This window comes from Musca autumnalis, unplaced genomic scaffold (assembly GCF_047663935.1).
Source record: "Musca autumnalis isolate F117 unplaced genomic scaffold, ASM4766393v1 scaffold_4, whole genome shotgun sequence".
In the NCBI taxonomy this organism is placed as follows: Eukaryota; Metazoa; Arthropoda; class Insecta; order Diptera; family Muscidae; genus Musca; species Musca autumnalis.
The window spans coordinates 129,705,754-129,731,627 of NW_027411977.1; the positions used below are offsets into that span (position 1 = coordinate 129,705,754).

Genomic DNA, 25,874 nt, shown 5'->3' on the forward strand with positions numbered 1-25,874 from the left:
CCAAGGGGTAAGGCAGGGAATACTATAGTTTCGATCCACGCCACTGGATCTCATCAGTTCCCTTGTTTCTTGTTTGTGGATATTCTCCACCGAAGTTATTTTTCAATAACTTCTTCAACAAGAAACTTTTTATACCCAAACATCAATCGTCAGCTCGAAGTATAAAGGTAAGCAAAGAAAAAGTTCAATGAGAAGCTTTTCCTTGGCAACCTCATACAACTCCGACGAAAGTGTCTGCGAAAACAATTCAAACCTCTTCCACTTGTATGTGTCGTCGAATTTCGACAAATGCACACACCAAAATTTGGTTGGTCTGCTTTACAGCAAAAACAACACACGTCGTGCCAGTGTCTTCAATTTGAAGCATTGTGGCGTTTTTTTATTGGGATAGCGTTTGCAATTTTGTTTTTTCAAAATAGTCTGGCTTAATCCCATTGTTGTTGTTTTAATATTTTAAAACAACTATTTTATTAGTGGAAAAGATTTGGCATTGTTCGCCAAGGGGTAAGGCAGGGAATACTATAGTTTCGATCCACGCCACTGGATTAAGCCAGACTATTTTGAAAAAACAAAATTGCAGACGCTATCCCAATAAAAAAAAAAACGCCACAATGCTTCAAATTGAAGACACTGGCACGACGTGTGTTGTTTTTGCTGTAAAGCAGACCAACCAAATTTTGGTGTGTGCATTTGTCGAAATTCGACGACACATACAAGTGGAAGAGGTTTGAATTGTTTTCGCAGACACTTTCGTCGGAGTTGTATGAGGTTGCCAAGGAAAAGCTTCTCATTGAACTTTTTCTTTGCTTACCTTTATACTTCGAGCTGACGATTGATGTTTGGGTATAAAAAGTTTCTTGTTGAAGAAGTTATTGAAAAATAACTTCGGTGGAGAATATCCACAAACAAGAAACAAGGGAACTGATGAGATCCAGTGGCGTGGATCGAAACTATAGTATTCCCTGCCTTACCCCTTGGCGAACAATGCCAAATCTTTTCCACTAATAAAATAGTTGTTTTAAAATATTAAAACAACAACAATGGGATTAAGCCAGACTATTTTGAAAAAACAGATATTGAAAAAATTTAAACGGCAAAAGTTGGCACAAATTGAGTAGAATTCAGCACAACTTTTGTTTTTTCGAAATTCGAAGATTGCAATTAATTGGTATTTTCGAAAGTATCGGTTTTTTTCGAAAATGGTAGGAGATATCGAAAAAATTTTTGCGGCACAAATGAGCGCAATTCAGCACAACTTTTGTTTTTTCGAAATACGAAAATTGCAATTCTGTCATGTATTCGAAAATATCGGTTTTTTCGAAAATGGTACGAGATATCGACAAAAATTTTGCGGCACAAAAGAGCACAAGCTGAGCACAAGTCAGCACAACTTAAATTTTTTCGAAATTCGAAAATTGCAATTCTGGCAACATTTTTTCGAAAAAAATGTTTTGTCGAATATCTCAGCAATTTTTTCGAATCTCGAAAAAAATTTTCGGCACAAATGGGCACAAACCTAGCACAAATCAGCACAACTCAACTTTTTTCGAAATTCGAAAATTGCAATTCCATCGGATACCACATCACCGACTGCGATTACTAAAGCCCTTTTGATATTTTTCCTATTTAAAAATCTTAATTTGCTTTGTTTGAATAAATATTTATAGAAAACAAATACGATTCTTACAGGCAAAGTCATTAAAAACAGTCTGTAACTTCCGCGAATTCATTGCAAATGACCACATATTCTCTTGTCCGATAGGTACAAGAAATATAAACATAAAATTCGCGAGTTTAAAACAAAAACAAAAAATTGCAATGATGTCAAAGTTGCATTAAATGCTCAGAAATATCGCGATTTGATAACAAATTGGTACAGAATGGTTTGATATTGATTTTAAGTTAGATTAAAACTGTTAATAAGTTATTATGAAAAGCGTATATGTCATCTATATATATAAAATTGAAATTTGTTTGTACGTTTGTTTGTTTGTTTGTGCCTTATAGACTCGAAAACCGCTGAACAGATCTTATTGAAATTGTTAGGGTACATTGCTACATGGCCTGGAATGAAAATAGGCTATATAATTTTTTGATATAGCATCAAAACCGGAGGTACCTCCAAAAAATTTAGTTTTTGTATGCAAATATCTTTAGAACCTTACCGATACAATCTCCAAATTTTGTATGTGTGACGGAATTTGACGTACAAATAAATTTATAAAATTATATTCAAATCGGTTCACATTTGGATATAGCTCCCACATACATATATTTTCGGCCGATTTCCTTATTTTATGTACCAAACATGCTATATATGTCCAATTTCGCTGACATTTTGAATGTCTGACGGAATTTGTTCTAGAAATAAATGTGCCAAATTATATCGAGATTGGTTCAGATTTGGATATAGCTCCCATCTACATATATTTTCGGCCGATTTCCTTATTTTCTGCACCAAACACGCTATATATGTCCAATTTCGCTGAAATTCAGAATGTGTGATGGATATTGGCCTAGAAACATATGTGCCAATTTATATCGAAATCGGTTCAGATTTGGATATAGCTCCTATATATATTTTCTGCCGATTTTCCGAATTTCATGCACCAAACACGCTATATATGTCCAAATTTGCTGAAATTTGGAATGTGTTATAGAACATGGTCTAGAAATAAATGTGCCAAATAATATCGAAATCGGTTTAGATTTGGATATAGCTCCCATATATATTTTCGGCCGATTTTCCGCATTTGATGCACCAAACACGATATATATGTCCAATTTCCCTGAAATTTGGAATATGTAACGGAATTTGGTCTAGACATAAATGTGCCTAATTATTTCGAAATCGGTTCAGATTTGGATATAGCTCCAATATATATTTTCGGCCGATTTCCTTATTTTATGCACCAAACACGCTATATATGTCCAATTTCGCTGAAATTTAGAATATGTGATGGATATTGGCCTAGAAACATATGTGCCAATTTATATCGAAATCGGTTCAGATTTGGATATAGCTTCTATATATATTTTCTGCCGATTTCATGTATTTGAGGCACCAAACACGCTATTGATATCCAATTTCAATAAAATTTGGAACGTGCGACTTAACTTGGTCTAGAAATACATGTGCCAAATTATATCGAAATTGGTTCAGATTTGGATGTAGCTCCCATATACATTTTCGGCCGATTTTCCGCATTTGATGCACCAAACACGCTATATATGTCCAAATTCGCTGAAATTTGGAATGTGTAACGGAATTTGGTCTAGACATAAATGTGCCGAATTATTTCGAAATCGGTTCAGAATTGGATATAGCTCCAATATATATTTTCGGCCGATTTTCCACATTTGATGGAATGTGTAACGGAATTTGTTCTAGACATAAATGTGCCGAATTATTTCGAAATCGGTTCAGATTTGGATATAGCTCCCATATATATTTTAGGCTTATTTCATGTATTTGATACGCCAAACACGCTATATATGTCCAATTTCGCTGTATTTTGGAATGTGTGACGGAATTTGGTCTAGACATAAATGTGCCAATTTATATCAAAATCGGTTCAGATTTGAATATAGCTCCCATATATATTTTCGGCCGATTTCCTGTTTTTGATGCACCAAACACGCTATATATGTCCAATTTCGCTGATTTCCTGTATTTTATGCACCAAACACGAAATTTCAATGAAATTTGGAATGTGAGACGGGATTTGGTCTAAAATGAAATGTACCAAATTATATCGAGATCGGTTCATATCGGAATATGGCTCTCATATATATTTTCGGTCGATTTCATGTTTTCAATCATGTTGTCCAATTTCAATGAAATTTTGAAGAAACTCAGAAGTCAGTAGAAGTCATCATTATATACAGATGTACATATAGCTGGGAAGGAATAGACCACGTTTACAATTATTAAATGTCATATATTTGACTTCTTAAGAATATTTTTTTATTATGATAGATATATCATCATTATTTGAGTAAAAATTATAAATAGAAGTGGGAGTAGTCCTAAGAGTAATTTAAGATATTACAATATGTTAATATGTATATGACCTGGAAAAAATAAGTCCCCTGTACATATAAAATAAATTACTATCCTCAAACTTAAGGTTTTCAAACCTGGTTCTATTCTTAAATTAATTCAGTCAGTTAAATCTAAATCCAATCTGTAGAAATAAAGAGAAATTAATAGTGTAGGATTATAAGCTTTAGGAGCAGTGTTACCCACTGAAACATACAAAAATCTCCTATATTTGTACGTTAAAATATAAAGAAAGTTAATATAATTATAGCATTCCACTATATTTTATCTTAGTCGGAGTAGCGAAGCGCACCGGGTTTAGCTAGTTATCTATATATATAAAATTGAAATTTGTTTGTACGTTTGTTTGTTTGTGCCTTATAGACTCGAAAACCGCTGAACAGATCTTACTGAAACTTTTAGGGTACATTGCTACATGGCCTGGAATGAAAATAGGCTATATCATTTTTTGAAATTTCGCGTTGGTCTGGAGATAAAGCATAAAAACCGGAGGTACCTCCAAAAAATTTATATTTTGTATGCAAATATCTTTAGAACTATGAACTATTACAGATACAATCTCCAAATTTTGTATGTGTAACGGAATTTGATGTAGAAATAAATTTACCAAAATATATCCAAATCGGTTCAGATTTGTATATAGCTCCCACATACATAAATTTTAGGCCGATTTCCTTATTTTATGTACCAAACATGCTATTTATGTCCAATTTCAATGAAATTTAGAATATGTGACGGAACTTGGTCTGGAAATAAACGTGCCAAATTATATCAAAATCGGTTTAGATTTGGATATAGCTCCCACACACATATATTTTCGGCCGACTTCCTTATTTTATGTACCAAACACGCTATATATGTCCAACTTCGCTGAAATCTAGAATGTGTGATGGATATTGGTCTAGAAATATATGTGCCAATTTATATCGAAATCGGTTCAGATTTGGATATAGCTCCTATATAAATTTTCTGACGATTTCATGTATTTGAGGCACCAAACACGCTATTTATATCCAATTTTAATAAAATTTGTAGCGTGTGACTGAACTTGGTCTAGAAGTACATGTGCAAATTATATCGAAATCGGTTCAGATTTGGATGTAGCTCCCATATATATTTTCGGCCGATTTTCCGCATTTGATGCACCACACACGCTATATATGTCCAAATTCGCTGAAAATTGGGATGTGTTACAGAACTTGGTCTAGAAATAAATGTGCCAAATTATATCGAAATCAGCTCAGATTTGGATATAGATCCCAAATATATTTTCGGCCGATTTCCTGTATTTTACGCACCAAGCACGCTATATATGTCCAATTTCGCTGAAATTTGGAATGTGTTACAGAACTTGGTCTAGAAATAAATGTGCCAAATTATATCGAAATCGGCTCATATTTGGATATAGCTCCTGTATACATTTTCGGCCGATTTCCTGCATTTTATCCACCAAACTCGCTATATATGTCCAATTTCGCTGAAATTTGGAATGCGTAACGGGATTTGGTCTAGACATAAATGTGCCAAATTATATCGAAATCGGTTCAAATTTGGATATTGCTCCTATATATATATTCGGCCGATTTTCTGTATTTGATGCATCAAACACGCTATATGTGTCCAATGTCGCTGAAATTTGGGATGTCTGAGGGAATTTGTTCTAGAAATAAATGGGACAAATTATATCAAAATCGGTTCAGATTTGAATATAGCTCCCATATATAATTTTGGCTGATTTTCTGTATTTTATGCACAAAACACGTTATGTATGTTCAATTTCAATTAAATTTGGAATGAGAGACGGGATTTGGTCTAAAAATAAATTTGACAAATTATATCGAGATCGGTTCATATAGGAATATAGCTCCCATATATATTTTCGGCCGATTTTCCGCATTTGATGCACCAAACACGCTATATATGTCCAATTTCGCTGAAATTTGGAATGTGTAGCGGAATTTGGTCTAGGCATAATGTGCCGAATTATATCGAAAACGGTTCAGATTTGGATATAGCTCCAATATATATTTTCGGCCGATTTTCCAACTTTGATGCACCAAACACGCTATATTTGTTCAATTTCGCTAAAATTTGGAGGGTCTGACGGAATTTGTTCCAGAAATAAATGTGCTTATATAGAGACCGGTTCAGATTTGAATATAGCTCCCATATATATTTTCGGCCGATTTCCTGTATTTTATGCACCAAGCACGCTATATATGTCCAATTTCGCTGAAATTTGGAATGTGTTAAAGAACTTGGTCTAGAAATAGATGTTCCAAATTATATCGAAATCGGTTCAGATTTCGTTCAATTTCAATGAAATTTTGAAGACTTAGCAGTCAGTAAAAGTCATCATTATTTAGAGAAGTACTTATAGTCGGGAAGGAATTGACCAAGGCTACAGCTATTAAGTATCATGTCTTTGAGAGACTTCTTACGATTTATGTTTTATTATGATATATCTAAATCATTAGGAATACTTATAGGCGGAAAGGCTTTCGGAGGAGTGTTACCTCCTGAAACATACAAAAATACAATAGTAGCTCCATAACAACCCTGAATAGGTATATAACGCCTTCATATCTCCTATATTTATTCGTTAAAATATTAAAAACCTTTTAATCCATTATATTTTATCGTAGTCGGAGCAGCAAATCGCACCGGGTTCAGCTAGTAACTAATAAAATTAAACAATGCATTACTAAACTCCAATGCGGTGGTATTTTTGATATTTTCAACCAGTAAGGAAAGGATCAAAGTCGGGCGGGGCCGACTATATGATACCCTACACCACTGTGAATATGTAAAATATAAATCGGAGCTATATCCAGATCTAAACCGATTTTGATATAATTTGGCACATTTATTTCCAGACCGAATTCAGTCACACATTCCAAATATCATTGAAATCGGACTTATATAGCGTGTTTGGAGCAGCAAATACGCGAAATCGGCCGAAAATATATATGGGTGCTATATCCAAATCTGAACCGATTTTGATATAATTTGGCGCATTTATTTTTAGACTGAATTCAGTGACACATTCCAAATTTCATCGAAATCGGAAATATATAGCGTGTTTGGTACAGAAAATACGTGAAATCGGCCGAAAATATATATGGGAGCTATATCCAAATCTGACCCGATTTCTATATAATTTGGCACACTTATTTCTAGACAAAATTCAATCAAACATTCCAAATTTCATTAAAATCGGACGTATATAGCGTGATTGGTGCAGCACATACCTGAAATCGAGCGAACATATATATGGGAGCTATATCCAAATCTGAACCGATTTCGATATAATTTGGCACATTTATTTTTGCATTCAGTCACACATTCCAAATTTCATCAAAATCGGACATATATAGCGTGTGTGGTACACAAAATACGTGAAATCGGCCGAAAATATATATGGGAGCTATATCCAAATCTGAACCGATTTCGATATAATTTGGCACAATTAGTTTTCCACCAAATTCAGTCACACATTCCAAATTTCATCGAAATTGGACGCATATAGCGTGTTTGGTGCAGCAAATACGTGAAATCGGGCGAAAATATATATGGGAGCTATATCCAAATCTGAACCGATTTTCACCAAAAGCAATAGCGTTCTTCCTATGGCTAAAAAAGTTGTAGTCCCCAATATTCAGCTGAATCGGACAAAAAATGCGACCTGTACGTTGCGAACAAAAATACATGGACAGACGGACAGACAGACAGACAGACAGACAGACGGACGGACATGCATAAATCGACACAGAAAGTGATTATATGTATATCCCCAAAAGGAACTATGGGTCTATTTCGTTTCCTTTTGTATGTTACATACAAATGCACAAAGACATAATACCCCTTACCACTGTGTGGTGTAGGGTATAAAAATTGCAAAAAAGTTGTACCCCTAATGAGCATTTTTAAAATGAACATTATGAGGTAATAATGCAAGGAATAAAAGGAAATGGAAACTAATTGTTCCTATTTTCTTCAATACAGTTCGTGGTGGATGGCCGAACTTAATGCGATAAAAATATTGCTCAATTTATTGAATTAAATAAGTGGTCACTATTATTTTACTACAATCCAATTTATCAAATTACACAAGCAACATTTAGTCAAGAAAGTTTAATAACATCATTGTCATTGTGTATATCATTTTGGTCACTTGTAGGCCGGTGTTCATGTTTAGCGGAATGACCGCTCCAATTGTTAGGCCTTTTGTGCCTTGTGCCATCATTAACATCATACGTAACATTTTTTTCTCGGCTACTGGTAGTCGATACCAAAGAACTTCGGTATAGCAGGATCTAATAAAGTCGTCATTCTGCAGAAACCATATTAGGGAAAAATAGAACAAAACACTTATTTAGAAAAGTTTTATAAATATGTAATTATATGCATATGTAAGATGTTATTTTAAGTACGAAATTGGTCTATTTAGACTAATACAAATAAAATGTATCGTTAAAAGTGCGCTAAAACAAAGGCAAGATATATACGAACTACTTCGCGGTAGAGGAGAACATTTTTTCAAAGTGGGTTTCGAATATATGTTGTATTGAATAGGTTTGGTTCAAATAAAATACTTTGGTTAATGTTTAATTTAACAGTTTTATTTATTTATTTATAGCAAGTACATAAAATGAATCAATTCAGTGAAACAAAACGAAATAATTACATACTTACTGTTTCAGTTCGATACATTGGTTACGCCAATGTATATATTCGATACATTGTTTTCCCCTTCCGCAGCATTTCAATTAACAGCAGTAATTGGTCGCTCTTTCGAGCTCAATAAGGAAATCTTCTGCTTTTCTTTTAGGACTTATATTCGCCTGGTTTGGATGCTGGGAGAGAATATTCTTTCTTTCCGACACTCCCTCTTAAAAATCGCATTCGCTCAGTTCGGATGCAGAGGGGCGCTTTCCAATGCTGCGGTCATGGTTGTTGATCACGGCCATGTTAGCGCTATTATGTTCATTGACACCTTCACTTGTGCCAATGAAGGCACACTCCTATTGCTATCGTTTCGTAGTCGTCACTCTTACCTTTTGAGTGACGACTACGAAACGTTTCCTGTACCAATAAACCCATTCTTAACAACAATAAACACTGAAAATATTTGAACTGATACACTTGTTTTTGTCTTTTACGTTTCTTCTCTGTTTATCCTAAGCTATCGACTGTCATTGGTATGACGCCAACACTTACAGAAAGTCACTTATTATTTTATTAAAATAATTCACAAACCTCTTAGGTTTAACTTTACTTCTTAAACTTCTAATTTAACTTCATAAAACTTCTAATTATTTAACTTCTAAGACTTCGCTGAGGAGATTATTATTTGATTATCTGCTTCTGGGCGACTTCTCTGAGGAGAGCAAATGCAGTGAATGTGACATTTCGATTTGCGTTGTCGGTGATTAAACTTTTTTGAAGTTTTCACTGTGAGCTGTGTTCAGTAAACTGTTCGTCCAAGTTTCACAGTTCGGATTTGTCGCCGTTCGTTAAAATCGTGTTCAATAAGTGTTTGGCAAGATATTGGGGCGCTCAATGTAGTGGCTTCGTAACTCCTTCCTACATACAGTGACTGTCACTGAAAATGATGCCACCTGAAATAAAAAATGTAAACTTGGAAAAGAGTTGAGATTTTTTAACAATTAAAAAAGCAATTTTGTAGGCTGAAAAGTTGTCTTTTGGATGGCATACAAATAGACTAGTATAATATAGGACAAGCCTGGCTAATACAGGACTTTCCATACATCATTAGATTGCTTGTACGTACTCTGGACATAACCCTTAATGTTTTTTCATATTAATTTTTTGAAAAATAACTTCAAAAATTAGAAATTTCTAGCCAAATTGCATACGAAGAGACATAAATTACAATCATGCCAAAATTACGTCAGGAACATCATGTCTACTATCGGAATTAATGACAAAACTACTGAAAACGATAGAGAACCAATTATTCCGCCATTCTGATTACTAAAATGGCATAAAAAGCGAACAATTTGGAAATTATTAATCGATTTATGTGGTGCATAATTTTCAATGCTCAATTTAAAAATGCCCATTTTTTGTTTTCCGATAAAATTTTAGTATAAAGGTATTGTAAACGGAATATATTTTTATGCCATCTTAAAGACAACTTTCCAACCTACAAAATCTCAACTCGTTTCCAAGTCATCAACGTTTACATTTTTTATATCAGGTTGCATCATTTTCAGTGACAGTCACTATATATATAAAAAGAGGCTCACATCCTACTCCAGATAAAACGCATCCGAGCCTGCTGACATATTTCTCAGTTTTGAGCCTAAGATAATCGTGGTAGATAAGGGATTGCTGCATATTTGATTTTTATAGTGAATTAATTTTGCCTTGGTTTACCTTTAGACCACTGCTTGTGATGTCATGTTATAGTACCATCCAATATTCTCATAACACCTACAAATATTATTTAACAGAATCATGTCTCCTAAAATTCCCTTACACGCGCAACCCAATTTTCATAATTTTTTCAATTAAATGAAATAAAAACTAAAATCATTTTTGTAGTTCTTTTTGTTCTTCCGCTTAAATAAACGAAAGAACAAACACACAAACATACCCTCTTTAACAAGTACACATGCCACCTTAACTTTCATCATCCATAAACAAAAGAAGAAATAACATTCGATTTTGCAATAGTAATTCAGGTTGTACTTCCGTTCAAATAAACGCGCTTCCTAAAGATTGCATTATTAGCATTTCTTTTCAGCTGACAAAATTCTAATTAATTTGTCAACTTGTAAAATTAATTCGGTGAAATTGTGGTTGACATAAACATTTTAATATTGTTCTAAGTTAAGAAAAAAATATATAAATAGCAAGTAAAATTATTGTAAAGTTAGTCTAAAGATAGATTCAAAAGTGAACTCGTGAATAAAGTGATCATCTGAAAGAGTGATAAAAAAAAAAGTGTTTTTTTTTGTTTTATTACAAGAAGGTGATAATAATTGGCGCAGTCGGTAGGATCCGCAATATATGTATCGTACATATATACGTGTTAACGTTTAATTGCGGATTTCGCGAGTGAATAAAAAAGAGGAATTAAAAAAGTCCCTAGTTCCAAAGGACCTTAAATAAAAGATCCTACTGAACATTTTAAAGGTTGCAGAAGATCCTTTAATAAAAAAGGGAACTCCTCTTGAACACTTTTAAAGGATACAGAAGATCCTCTACAAATATATATACGTGTTTTACAAAGGATATGAAATAACATTCCTCTTGAACACTTTTAAAAGGATGCAGAAGATCCTCTAAAAATATATATACGTGTTTTACAAAGGACATGAAATAACATTCCTCTTGAACACTTTTAAAAGGATACAGAAGATCCTCTAAAAATATATATACGTGTTTTACAAAGGACATGAAATAACATTCCTCTTGAACACTTTTAAAAGGATGGAAAAGATCCTGTAATACAAAAAAAAATATACGTGATTTAATGGACCTTAAAGACAAGATCCTCGCAAACATTCTAACAAGGATATAGAAGATCCTTTAATACAAAGACTTTTTGAGCATTACAAAAGTTAATACAAACCCAAAACTCCAATAAACGTAGCAAAAGACGATACAAAAATAAATCCTTGAAACAACAAATTTAAAGAAGACCTAAAGAACAAGAACCAACGAACCTGTAAGGCAATAATCAACAAAGGACGTGAAAATCTCAACTAAACTTTGAAAACCAAGAAGACCATTGCAGCACCAGGAAACCAGCTATTGCATCAATGTAAGATTTTTTTTTTTTTCTACATAATATATATTTTACTTATATTTAGATTTTTAAATTTAAGCTTAACACTTCATTTGGTATATACATACATTTTCTTATGAGTGATTCAGAATCAGTTTCTGATTATCCCTCAGATTTGGAATTAGAAATCGAAATTTTTTTTATCGAACCAACGCAACCACTCGACTCAGGTATTGAGTCAAACGACGGATATTCTACTGACACTGACGTACAAGAAAACATTATTCGACCACAAAGACTTAGTAGGAATAGGCGTATAAATAGAAGACGACAACGTAGGAGACTTTAAGGCAGGAAATTAAAACATAAAGTCGGAAAAATGGTAGAACCAAATGCCCCTCTCTCTGTTCGTATTGATCCATTGAAATATTTAGATCGATTACCCGAATTCAGTGGAGACAGAAGTGACTTACAAACATTCATAAATTTGATAGAAAGAGTTTACCCTATTTTAAGGGCATACGACGAATTATCCCAATATCTCTTTAGTGATATAATAAAGAGTAAATTGAAAGGAAAGGCTAGAGAAATTATAGAAATAAATTGCCAGGCTCAATCATGGGAAGAAATAAAAGCCGTATTGGTAAATAATTTCGGAGAAAAACTCAGTTTGGAAGAACTTTTTGACAAACTTAAAAGCACTACTTTCAAAACAAATTGTGCAGAGTTCTATAAGGACATAAAACAGAATCTGAGAAGTCTTAATAATAAAACTGTTACTGTAGTAGGTTCTGGGCAAGCAGCAAATGAGTGCGCAAGAAATAATATGCGAACAGCTCTCAGCATTTTCAAAGAAAAAATGCCAGAGCCTATGAAAACGATTCTAATATGTAGGAATCCTGAATCTTTAGAAGATGCCATGGATATCTTATTTCAGTCCGGTTACGCATACTGTACTAATTCAAATACAGTATTCGGACCAAATAGTAAACAAACTACAAACAATACAAGGACAAAACAAGACAATAGAGGAGTTCAACAAAACACAAATGGCAATCAAGTTTTCAGACAAAACTATGTTCCAAGACAAAATAATACAACAGGAAATAATGTTAGATTTAGTCAAAATAACGGGAACAGTTGGAATAACCAACAACGTATTTGGTCACAAAATTATCAAAACCCACAACCAAACCACGGACCTCGACCAAACACGTACCAGTCAAACAACCAACCACGACCAGAGCCTATGGATATAAATATGGTTCAAAATAATATTGAACAGACTATAGGTGTAGATGAGTACGTCATTCCACCGACGGAAGAATTTTGCGACGACCCAACTTCATACGGAAACCAATTACCACAGAGTTCTGAAGAGGCAGATAACGGAGAAAATTGTGATCAGTGTTTTGACACACCCGAAAATTTTCATATACAGGCCTTAGCGGAGAGTTACCTCATATAATAGTAAAAGGAAGACTAAAATTTTTAATAGACACGGGAGCCACACATTCCATTGTGAACCCTGGTCTGTGCAATCCCAAATGGAAGATTAAAACTGGACCATTAACTCTCAGGACTCTTCAAAATCATGTGAGAACTACAACTATCTATAGAGTTCCACTCTTTTCTGAAATTGGTGATCCAAACGACAATATAAATTTGATTGAATGTAAGTTCCATGATTTCTACGATGGGATAATAGGAAATGACGTTTTGAAACGATTTAGAGCAGTAATAGACTATACTAATGATACATTAAAAATAAACGATAAACAAATTGCGCTTCTATATGGAAAAACTAGAACCATTCAATTTGTAGTTGGTCAAAAAAATGGACTAACTCATATTTCTGAACAACGAAATGACAAGGGCGAATTGGTCCTCAAAGAAGGATTATACAATGTTGAAAATTACAAGCTTGAAATAAAAACGTCTATAAATAGTTCTAACATAGTAAGAGTTACTGATTCTACCACAGTTGATGCAAAAAACTTCTGTGTATGTAATGAAGAATTCCAACAAGGAGAACCGGCATTGGACCAAATTCGTACATCTCATATGAATTTGGAAGAGAAAACCATAATTATGAATATAATTAAACGATATAACAACTTGTTTTATCAACCTGGTTCAAACTTAACCTTCACCAATGCTATAAAGCATAAAATAAATACGATAAACAATATCCCTATCCATTCTAAATCGTACAGATATCCATATATCCACAAAGAAGAAGTAGAAAATCAGATTCAAGAAATGTTGGATAACGGTATCATACGGCACAGCACTTCCCCATATTCTGCACCCATTTGGATAGTGCCAAAAAAGGAAGATGCAAGTGGCAAAAAGAAATGGCGTCTCGTAGTGGACTATAGAAAATTGAATGAAGTAACCATCGACGACCGCTACCCAATCCCAAATATCGACGAAATCCTTGATAAACTCGGGAAATGCATGTATTTTACAACAATCGACTTAGCCAAAGGTTTCTATCAGATAGAAGTAGACGAGAAAGACATACACAAAACAGCCTTTACAGTTGAGGGAGGCCACTACGAATTTCTGAGAATGCCATTTGGGTTGAAAACAGCACCCGCGACTTTCCAAAGATTAATGAATACAATTCTTAAAGAATATATTAATAAAATATGTCTGGTCTACCTCGACGACATTATGATATTCTCCACATCCCTCCAAGAGCATACAGAATCTATAAAGCTAATTTTCAACAGACTTGAAGAAGCTAATTTAAAAATACAACTAGATAAATCCGAATTTTTCAAACGAGAAACCGAATTCCTTGGGCATATTGTTACACAAAATGGTATAAAACCTAACCCCAAAAAAATAGAATGTGTTATAAATTTTCCGTTAACCAGAACCGCAAAACAAATTAAACAATTCTTGGGGCTCACAGGATATTACAGAAAGTTTATTAAGGACTACTCACTGATTGCTAAACCAATGACCGTATTTTTAAAGAAAGGAGCTAAAATTGACCCTACTGATGAACAATATCAACACAGCTTTAATACATTTAAATTGCTACTGACAAACGACCCAATACTTATATATCCAGACTTTTCCAAGAAATTCACTCTGACGACAGACGCTAGCAACTTCGCGCTAGGCGCAATACTTTCTCAAGACGACCACCCAATTTGTTATGCTAGCAGGACACTCAATGAGCATGAGATCAATTACAGTACAATTGAAAAGGAATTACTAGCAATAGTTTGGGCTACCAAATATTTCCGCCCATACCTTTTCGGACGTAAGTTCATCATCGAAACCGATCATAGACCATTGACTTGGCTTTTCTCGATTAAAGAACCAAACTCTAAGCTCGTTAGATGGAGACTCCGGCTATCAGAATTTGACTACGAAATAAAATATAAAAAAGGAAAGAAAAATAGCAATGCCGACGCATTATCTAGAATCGAACAAGGACTTCCAAACATTAATTTGACACTATTTGAAGACCCAGTCATCAAAGAAAGTAACTCACCCATTAATACGTATAAAACTCAGATTATAATAAAGAAAATCTTGTCAGGTTCAGCTAAAATCAAGACAGAAAATATATTCAAAAATGTTAGGAAAACTATTGGAATCAAAACTCTTGACAGAGAATATGCAATCACCCTATTAAAAAACCATTTTGACCCAAATCATCTAAATGCAATTATAATTGATCCTGAATTTTTCGACACATTTCGTAACACATATTTAGAAATGTTCTCAGAGAATAAAAGCCTTAGAATAATCAGATGCTTTAAGAAATTAGAAGATGTCGAAGACGAACTTAAATTGACAGAACTCATACAAAAGGAACACCTAGACAAAAATCACAGAGGAATACAGGCTGTATTCGAAGAACTAAAAATACAGATATATAACCCCAAACTGAAATTAAGAATAACTCAATTCATAAACAATTGTGAGATATGCACTCTAGAAAAATATGACAGAAACCCTCCAAAAATTCCGTTTAAAATCACCGAAACTCCAAGCAAACCACGTGAAATAATACATATTGACGTTTTTTATACACTAGAAAAATGTCTCTTTATGACTATTATCGATAAATTCTCAAAATTTGCTGTGGCTTATAAATTACTCGGAAGATCGTGGACAGAATTTAAAACAAAGCTTTTACAATATATAAACACCTATGGGAAAGTAGAAAAGATTATCGTTGACAATGAACTTGGCTTTAAAGCCATCCCAATGCGACAATTTTTATCCGATGAAAACATCGACATACATTTTACATCAAACAGTAATCATACATCTAATGCTGATGTAGAAAGATTACACAATACTATTAATGAGCACATTAGACTCCTTAGGCACAACGATCAAAATAAAGACGAAACCATAGAAGAGAAAATACTTCGAATAATAGGATTCTACAACAACACAATACATACTACTACTGGCATCAAACCCATAGATTTCATTAATGGAAAAATTCATGAAGATAGATACTTGGACATTTATGAGAAAACGGTCTCAAAGAAGGAAAAATATATTAAAAGGTTGAACGAAGACAGGAGAGATGTAGACCTAGAGGAAGGGACCAATTTCATAAGAGAAATAAGAGGTGGCAAAAACCACCGCAAGTATAGGAAAATAGATGCTATAAAACTAGACGGAGAACACATTGCAAGCAAGACAACAGGACACAAGTACTACAAGACACATGTTAGACCAAAGAAGCGTTATCAGGACAGAGATAACCCCACAATAACTACTAACAAATAACTTGACGACTCTTTTTAGATGACGACATGGATATTGATTATATTATTCTCTGTGACCATTGCACCTCAAACTATCGACATCCAGGACCTAACAAACAACAATGGATATATACCTATTAAGACGGAAGAAGTAAAAGTAATTGAACACTACAATAAAATAATTCACATCATCAATACGACCTACTACACACAAACTTTAGATCTAATACTGCAAAATATACATTCCTTGAACGTGACAACTACTGAAACAAAAACCCTACTGGACACAACAAACAAAAATTTTGTTTTACTAAAGAACAAAATAGAAGATCTTAATCCACATTTCAGATCAAAACGGGGATTAATAAACATACTAGGCACAGGTCTGAAATTTATAACTGGATCAATGGACAATGACGATGAAATAAAAATTAACAACTCCCTGCAGTCACTGTATAAAAATCAGAAGACATTGAACAACAGAATGGACAATTTGACTTACGTCAATAATTTTATATCCGACCAAATACAAAATATTACCCATCACATAAACCAGAAACAACTTTTAGTAGAAAAATACCTCAACAACTTTAAAAACTATCTACAAAATAAAATTGCAACAATAGAAGACGAAATCTCATTCATAACACAAATCTACCAAATAAACAATGACATCTCACTTTTAAAAGATCACATAGACAATATCGGACAAATAATATTCTCAAGTAAATTAGGCATCATTCCCTCAAATATTTTAACAAAAACTGAACTAGACTTAATCAATGACTTTGACAGTTACACAAACATAAAGGTTGCAGTCGCTATTGACAATACTAATATTATAATTATTTTACTAATTCCAAATTACTGGGATAATATCCTATCAAAAATTGTATTTACACCCATTCCAAACAATCATAATAAATCAATAGTTTTAAATAGAAATGAAGTTCTAATAGATATCAACAACAATATTTTCGATGTAAACATAAAAAATAATATGCAAAAGAATTTGGTAAAAATTAATGACACATGTTTGAGTAATATCATAAATTTTAAAGAAGCATATTGCAATATGGAAGAACATAACCATACTGCTGTCACCGAAATTGTGTCAGGTATCATAATCTTCCAAAACTATTTCAAAAGCATAACACATAACTGCAATAAAAATAATATAAGTATGACAGGAACTTTCATTATAAGATTTAAAAATTGTGAAATCATAGCCCTGAACAAAACGTACCATAACATTAAAATCAGAATACATGACAAATTTATACTACCAAACATTATAACTAAGGTCAAAGAAAACCCAAATCAAATGCCAAAACTTAAATTAGAATCATTATACCTAAAACAACTAAAACATGAAGAAACTATTCAATCAATTATATACCACTACAGAAATTCATAAGTATAGATCTAACAATCTTTATTATTATTATTTGTCTAACTATAATGTTTATAACAAGAAAAATGTCAACCATAAAAATTTCGTCGGAGCCTCAAACTAGCAGTGGGGATGTTATAGTACCATCCAATATTCTCATAACACCTACAAATATTATTTAACAGAATCATGTCTCCTAAAATTCCCTTACACGCGCAACCCAATTTTCATAATTTTTACAATTAAATGAAATAAAAACTAAAATCATTTTTGTAGTTCTTTTTGTTCTTCCGCTTAAATAAACGAAAGAACAAACACACAAACATACCCTCTTTAACAAGTACACATGCCACCTTAACTTTCATCATCCATAAACAAAAGAAGAAATAACATTCGATTTTGCAATAGTAATTCAGGTTGTACTTCCGTTCAAATAAACGCGCTGCCTAAAGATTGCATTATTAGCATTTCTTTTCAGCTGACAAAATTCTAATTAATTTGTCAACTTGTAAAATTAATTCGGTGAAATTGTGGTTGACATAAACATTTTAATATTGTTCTAAGTTAAGAAAAAAATATATAAATAGCAAGTAAAATTATTGTAAAGTTAGTCTAAAGATAGATTCAAAAGTGAACTCGTGAATAAAGTGATCATCTGAAAGAGTGATAAAAAAAAGTGTTTTTTTTTGTTTTATTACAAGAAGGTGATAATAATTATGTCACTCAGCACGGATGAAAACAAACCAGAGGCAAGTGTCACCACATCGACTGCATAGGCCACTACCTTAATCCTCAAGGGGTCAAGTTTGATTCGTATTTCATTAACAAATAGGAACCAAAGCTGTGTCGAAATCACCCCACTCTTTGCATAGTGCAGTGGATAGTGTGCCAGACTACCAACAGAGGGGTCCCAGGTTCGATTCCTGCCGGAGGAGGAAAAAATCGTTCAAAAAGGTTTTCGAATATTTGTGCAAAGAGATTCCTCCTCCAGATGAAATCCATCCGAAGCCGCCTGACATCCAGCCCACCAACGAACCAAAAATAGGAATGACCGAAAATAGCGGCACCCAGAAAAAAGAGCAACACTATATAAACATGGACCCCAAACACTGCACAAATTGAAGGATCCCAGCAAAAAATGTTGGAAGTTGTGCATGTGGAGTTATGATTTCACTACACCCTTCCATGCAGTCCACATGGAGTTATGAAAAATGCACTCCGTTGGATACATTTTATAAGTACTTGTTTATCCCTACCCGCCGCACGTTGGGGCAAGATTGAAAAAAAACGGGTCTTAATTGAAAAATTGAAACACAAATTTTTGATAATCTGTCTTGACAGGGTTAACGAGTACAAAATTCTACCTCACTAGCCAAAATAGCAAAGTCGTATGTTGTTTACTTTTCGTGTAGCACAGTGTTAAAGTTGAACATATTTTTAAAATTTAAGAAACTTGTGAAAAGTATTACATATTGCTGCTTTTAAATAGCCATAACGTAGTTTTTGCTACATAAACTTGGCATTTTCAAAATGGATATTTCAAAAAGAGGTAATTCTTAATATTTTAGGAAAAAAAACGTTCTAAAAAATTCTTGTAGAAATGGGTTTAAAAAATTCGTCAAAATGTGTCCAGATTTTACATAATTTTGAAATGTATTGGAGTATTAAAAAAATGAGTGTCGAGAAGGTCGTGAGAATTGTTTTGTATTTTTCTCTTGGTTGTTGTCTTTAATATTGCGCAAACAAAACTTGCGTCTTGCTTGCGCATTTTAAGTTATGCCAAAAATGGTGGAAATATCCTTGGGTCGAATTTTAGCATTTTGGGGTTTTTGTCTTCATTTTCTCTGATATTGTTGTACAGTATGTCGTGTTTTGGCTTAATGTCTGTGTTCACCCTACATAAGACAATGTGTGCACGTCCACCATTAGGTTATAGGTACTATATATAATGATTTATATGAAATGATGGCGATGCACAAGGGGTGAAATCGCAAAAAATGGAGATTAATTAAAAAAATTAAATTCGGTTTTTTGGTATAACTGTCGTTACATGGTGATATGTTACAAAATTCTAAGTCTCTAACGAAAATGTCAAGATCATATATTGTTTACTTCTACAGTTACACTGTGTTAAAGTTAAAGAATTTTTAATAATTTGAACGAACGAAATCATCATCTTCAGATAGATATCAGAATCTTAGAAAAATATATTTATGACAAAAGAAGTTTAGAAACATATTAAAAATTAATTTAAAATTTATCAATTTTTCCTCTATTTTTGAAAAGTATTTAGAGTTAAAAAAGTAGCGGAATATTTTATATGGGGGTTATTCCAAAACGAGAATATATGGAGATAATGTTTGATAAAAATATTTTCAATATCAAAATGCACAATTCACAATTTGAGCCAGTTTAGTTGCAATATATGCCTAAAATGTTCGAAATCCCCCCAGACCCCAGAGGGGTCCCAGGTTCGATTCCTGCCGGAGGAGGAAAAAATCGTTCAAAAAGGTTTTCGAATATTTGTGCAAAGAGATTCCTCCTCCAGATGAAATCCATCCGAAGCCGCCTGACATCCAGCCCACCAACGAACCAAAAATAGGAATGACCGAAAAAAGTGGGTGCCGCTTCACTTCACTATATAAACATGGACCCCAAACACTGCACAAATTGAAGGATCCCAGCAAAAAATGTTGGAAGTTGTGCATGTGGAGTTATGATTTCACTACACCCTTCCATGCAGTCCACATGGAGTTATGAAAAATGCACTCCGTTGGATACATTTTATAAGTACTTGCTTTAAGATCCCTACAAAACAAGCCAGTTTGTTTATCCCTACCCGCCGCACTTTGGGGCAAGATTGAAAAAAAACGGGTCTTAATTGAAAAATTGAAACACAAATTTTTGATAATCTGTCTTGACAGGGTTAACGAGTACAAAATTCTACCTCACTAGCCAAAATAGCAAAGTCGTATGTTGTTTACTTTTCGTGTAGCACAGTGTTAAAGTTGAACATATTTTTAAAATTTAAGAAACTTGTGAAAAGTATTACATATTGCTGCTTTTAAATAGCCATAACGTAGTTTTTGCTACATAAACTTGGCATTTTCAAAATGGATATTTCAAACAGAGGTAATTCTTAATATTTTAGGAAAAAAACGTTCTGAAAAATTCTTGTAGAAATGGGTTTAAAAAATTCGTCAAAATGTGTCCAGATTTTGCATAATTTTGAAATGTATTGGCGTATTAAAAAAATGAGTGTCGAGAAGGTCGTGAGAATTTTTTTGTATTTTTCTCTTGGTTGTTGTCTTTAATATTGCGCAAACAAAACTTGCGTCTTGCTTGCGCATTTTAAGTTAAACCAAAAATGGTGGAAATATCCTTGGGTCAAATTTTAGCATTTTGGGGTTTTTGTCTTCATTTTCTCTGATATTGTTGTACAGTATGTCGTGTTTTGGCTTAATATCTGTGTTCAGCCTACATAAGACAATGTGTGCACGTCCACCATTAGGTTATAGGTACTATATATAATGATTTATATGAAATGATGGCGATGCACAAGGGGTGAAATCGCAAAAAATGGAGATTAATTAAAAAAATTAAATTCGGCTTTTTGGTATAACTGTCGTTACATGGTGATATGTTACAAAATTCTAAGTCTCTAACCAAAATGTCAAGATCATATATTGTTTACTTCTACAGTTACACTGTGTTAAAGTTAAAGAATTTTTAATAATTTGAACGAACGAAATCATCATCTTCAGATAGATATCAGAATCTTAGAAAAATATATTTATGACAAAAGAAGTTTAGAAACATATTAAAAATTAATTTAAAACTTAACAATTTTTCCTCTATTTTTGAAAAGTATTTAGAGTTAAAAAAGTTGCGGAATATTTTATATGGGGGTTATTCCAAAACGAGAATATATGGAGATAATGTTTGATAAAAATATTTTCAATATCTTCAAAATGCACAATTCACAATTTGAGCTAGTTTAGTTGCAATATATGCCTAAAATGTTCGAAATCCTCCAAATTTGACTGTACCTCTATACCAACACTTTGACCTATATTGACAAATTTTCGCACGATGAATTCTTAGGCATTTAGAACTATAAATTCTAATTTACAGATAAATATACTAAAAAGTGTGATCAAGGCCCCCGAATAACATAAAATCGGGAGATACCCTTGTATGGGAGCTACACAAAAATATTGGCCTAACTTTATACTTTTTTGCCAAATATTAGCTTAACTAATAATTAATCATATTGGAAGATTTTAGATTAAAGATTTAAAAACACTTCATAGTTTTTATGGTAGCCATTTATGAGGGCTTCGAGTATGCATCTCCAATCCCATAATTTTCACCAAAACTGTGTTCCTTTATATTGATTGAGGTGTAAACATTCGAAAAATATTAAGATTTTATCACCCAAATGCTTCTCTGAATTAATCTCCGTTTTTTTGGAATCTTGCCCCAATGTGCGCCGCTGGCGAAATCATTTCTTCTGGAAACAAAAAAGAGTGTATAATTTGTTAAGAATTTGTAATAAAATAAAGAAATAACAACTTAAGTTAGGAACATCTTTGCCGTAATTCGCCAGACGGAAATTTTTAATGGAGACCTTGAACTAGTGATGGGAAGGAAACATAAAAACTTTTTAGAATGATGAAGCAAAATCAGATGCGCTTAGATTGAATGTAGAACGGAGATAGTAAACTCAATTGCGGTTGAATTTAATGGGAACTTTTTTAATTTGTGCTTATATAAAAAAGTTCTTTGTATTCTTGTTTTACACAATTAATAAATGTATTTTATATATATTGCGTTATTTCCCAATGGCTTGCATTTTTAATGCACCTTTAGACTGATTAAAAACACAATCCGAAAAATGCCTCTAAATTTAATCCAAAGCATGCATCAAAATTCTTGATTTGGATCGAAAATGGAGTGCATCCTAGCTGCGCGCTCTCCGATGGAAATGTCCCATCTTGTTATATTATATGTCTTTCGTGTTGTTTCTAAGCAACGATAGATGGCAGTCCCACCACCTAGGACAGGCAACATTAGACCAATCGTCTACTTAGCTGGAATATACTAATGATTTTGACACAAGACAAAATGAACAACAACAGGATCTTTTGACAATAACCTTTGGCACACGAAAAAGGGCGCGCATTGCGCAATGGATTGTACTAACTGGAACAGCAAATGGCATCGTATAAGATCGAAGTCTTAGATATAAGAGAAATGTGATGGAATAAAAGCGATGAACTTCTCACTAATAACCGCACTATACCGTGGAAAAGAAAATTGTGGTGAAGGCGGAGTTGAGAACATAAGAGAACATAGGAGAACATATCACAGTGCTATGCGCCTCGAGAAGATGCTCAATACACTAGGAAAGATGAATTCTAAGCACAATTAACATCCACGCTTAATGAAATTAAAAGATGAGACATCATAATTCAAATGGGTGACTTTAACGTAAAAATTGGGAGCTACAACACCAACACCAGTTCAACAAAAAAGAAGACTTACAAATACACATGGACGAAAACAACTTCAACAACCTCAAAAGAACACAATTAGAAACACCCTAGCCACGGCAATATGCGAAAGGTTACAAACAAACCAACCAACACCATACATGGACAGACATCACATTATCATATCACAATGTTGTGGAAGAAACATTTGGTGTAGTCCAAAAAAGAGAAAAAATTGGATACCAGACGATACTATCAACCTAATTTCTCGAAGAAGGGAACTTAAGATGCAGTTGAATTACAACAACAATCCAACGACAGCGGAGGGGTATCTCTTCGGAATTTTTTAACCTCTACCTCTCCTGTATTCCGCCTCCCTCCAGACGGCATTGAGATCGTAACGTATGCGGGTGATTGTACGATCTTGGCGTCGCACAGTGCGAAATATGGGAAGTTTAGTGGAACTTTAAGGAATTTTGAAGTACATAAAATTAATTAAATTTTAATTGAATTCGTTAGCTAAGTTGTTGTTGTTAAAGTTGCACTTTTGTTTCATAATTGTTTTTCTAAGAAATATATGTAATTTGGATTCATTAAAAAAATAGCGTGGCGCGGACATATGGTAACTCAGTATGCCATGATTAATTTTTCTTAATATTTTACAAAACAATTATGATATTTTACACTTTAAAAAAATGCAAAAAGCCCTTATTGTTTTCGTGCAATTTTAGTCGGAAAGAAGTGATTTTTTGAAGTTTTCAAAATTGTAATTTTTTATTTTTCGTAGTCATTTCAAAAGTGAATTACGTACATTCACGTGTTAAGATATATATAATCTGAAAGATTGGATTCCCTCTGTTCGCAAAGCTATAAAACTGGTGCGGTATCGCGCGGTCTTTGGAGATATTCAAGATTTTCTAAAAAGACTTCGGGAATTTTATTCTGTTGCATTTTCCAAAAGTGGAAGGTAAACGCGACAATGAACGGCATTGTTGACTGTGTTTTGAAGAAATGGACTCACTAATTCTAACAGTGATAATTTCTGTAAAATTAAGAAACCTTTAGCAATTTTTGATAGTTTTGACCTGTAAATGTTGGTGATTTACATATAGTGCAACATTTTTAGATGCTGCGGTACAAATACCAAAATGCGTTAAAATTGTAATGCAGTGCAGACCTGAACTTGATCTGAAAGACATTATTAACAAAATTAATGGTACAGACCTGCTGAATGGACCAATAAACATTATAGATACAAATGAAAACCAAAAAATTTACATTTTACTCCTTAATAGATGTGTAGGGTTGTGGGGCTTCACCCAGAAGTGGACCAATTTTGACAGATTTTATGTGAGGAGGATGTTTATTCGCTAATATCTTAAAATGCACATTTGCATCAAAATCGGTTGCAATTTTTGTCTTCAACTTTTAAAATACCTAACATGAAGGAACCCTTCATATGGGGGCTATACCAAAAACGCGTATCTACGATGCTAATATTTCGCACAGTGGTTTTCTATCTACGAAGAACATAAAATGCTAAAATACAACCAAATACATTGGAAGATGTGTCTGTAACATTTAAAATAGGTCCCATCTACCGGTACCGTTCAATGGGGGCTATACCTAAACGCGAACCTATATTGATAATATATTGTACATAAGCTTTCTATCCGCTGAAAACTGAATATACCAATTTGCAGCAAAATCGATTGAAAATGAATGTAAAACGTAAAAACGGCAGCAGGAGTTACATGAACGCTACGGGAAACCGCGGGCCTATGTGGCCAAATTTGAGCCAAACACTATCCACTAATATAAGGGACATTTTTGCAAAATTTTAGGAATCTACGCCCTTTAGCAAAGTTCCGCTAAAGTGCTCATATTTCGCACTGTGCGTCGGGTACCTTCAATGATGTCATTTGTGAAATATTGAACTCCTATTTGACTGATCTTACCACATTTTTCCACGCGTGGAGATATGCAAATATCCGCCTCTACAGCCACTCTGTTCAACACATGGACGACAGTAGTGAGAACAGAGTTCACTTTCATGGTCGATGGTAGCAAGATTCCGAACACAAACTTCCCAAAATTCTCGCAGTTACATTGGATTGCCTGTTTGTGTCGACCGTTCATGCCACAGCTATTTGTCACAAGCAGAGATGTAGGAACAAGTTCCTCAAGTCCTAGCCGGCAGCACTTGTGGTGCAGATAAAGAAACCTTGTTGACCTCATATAACGCGATAGGTCTCGCTTTGGTTAGCTATGCGGTGCCAGTATGGTCCGCGAAAATAAATACAACGTGATGGAAAAATTTTCAAACCTGACCGCCCTAAGAACTGCAACAGGGTGCCTCCTCATGTCTCCAGTAGACCATATACATGGGACACAGCAACACAATGGCATGCTC

At 33.7% G+C, this 25,874-nt stretch overlaps 1 protein-coding gene across 2 annotated transcripts in view; it reads right to left on the minus strand.

Annotated features, from left to right (window-relative positions):
- Or67d (Odorant receptor 67d) overlaps positions 1 to 25,874 on the minus strand; it is a 141,008-nt gene that overhangs the window by 90,788 nt on the left and 24,346 nt on the right. The window contains exon 4 of one of the 2 annotated variants that reach the window (XM_073980827.1): positions 8,139 to 8,396. The exons of the other annotated variant lie outside the window; for it this stretch is intronic. Within the exon in view, the coding sequence (XP_073836928.1) occupies positions 8,184 to 8,396 (213 nt within the window). The 3' untranslated portion in view covers positions 8,139 to 8,183. Of the gene's footprint in view, positions 1 to 8,138; positions 8,397 to 25,874 lie in introns of those variants that run through there. 2 annotated transcript variants of the gene reach the window in all.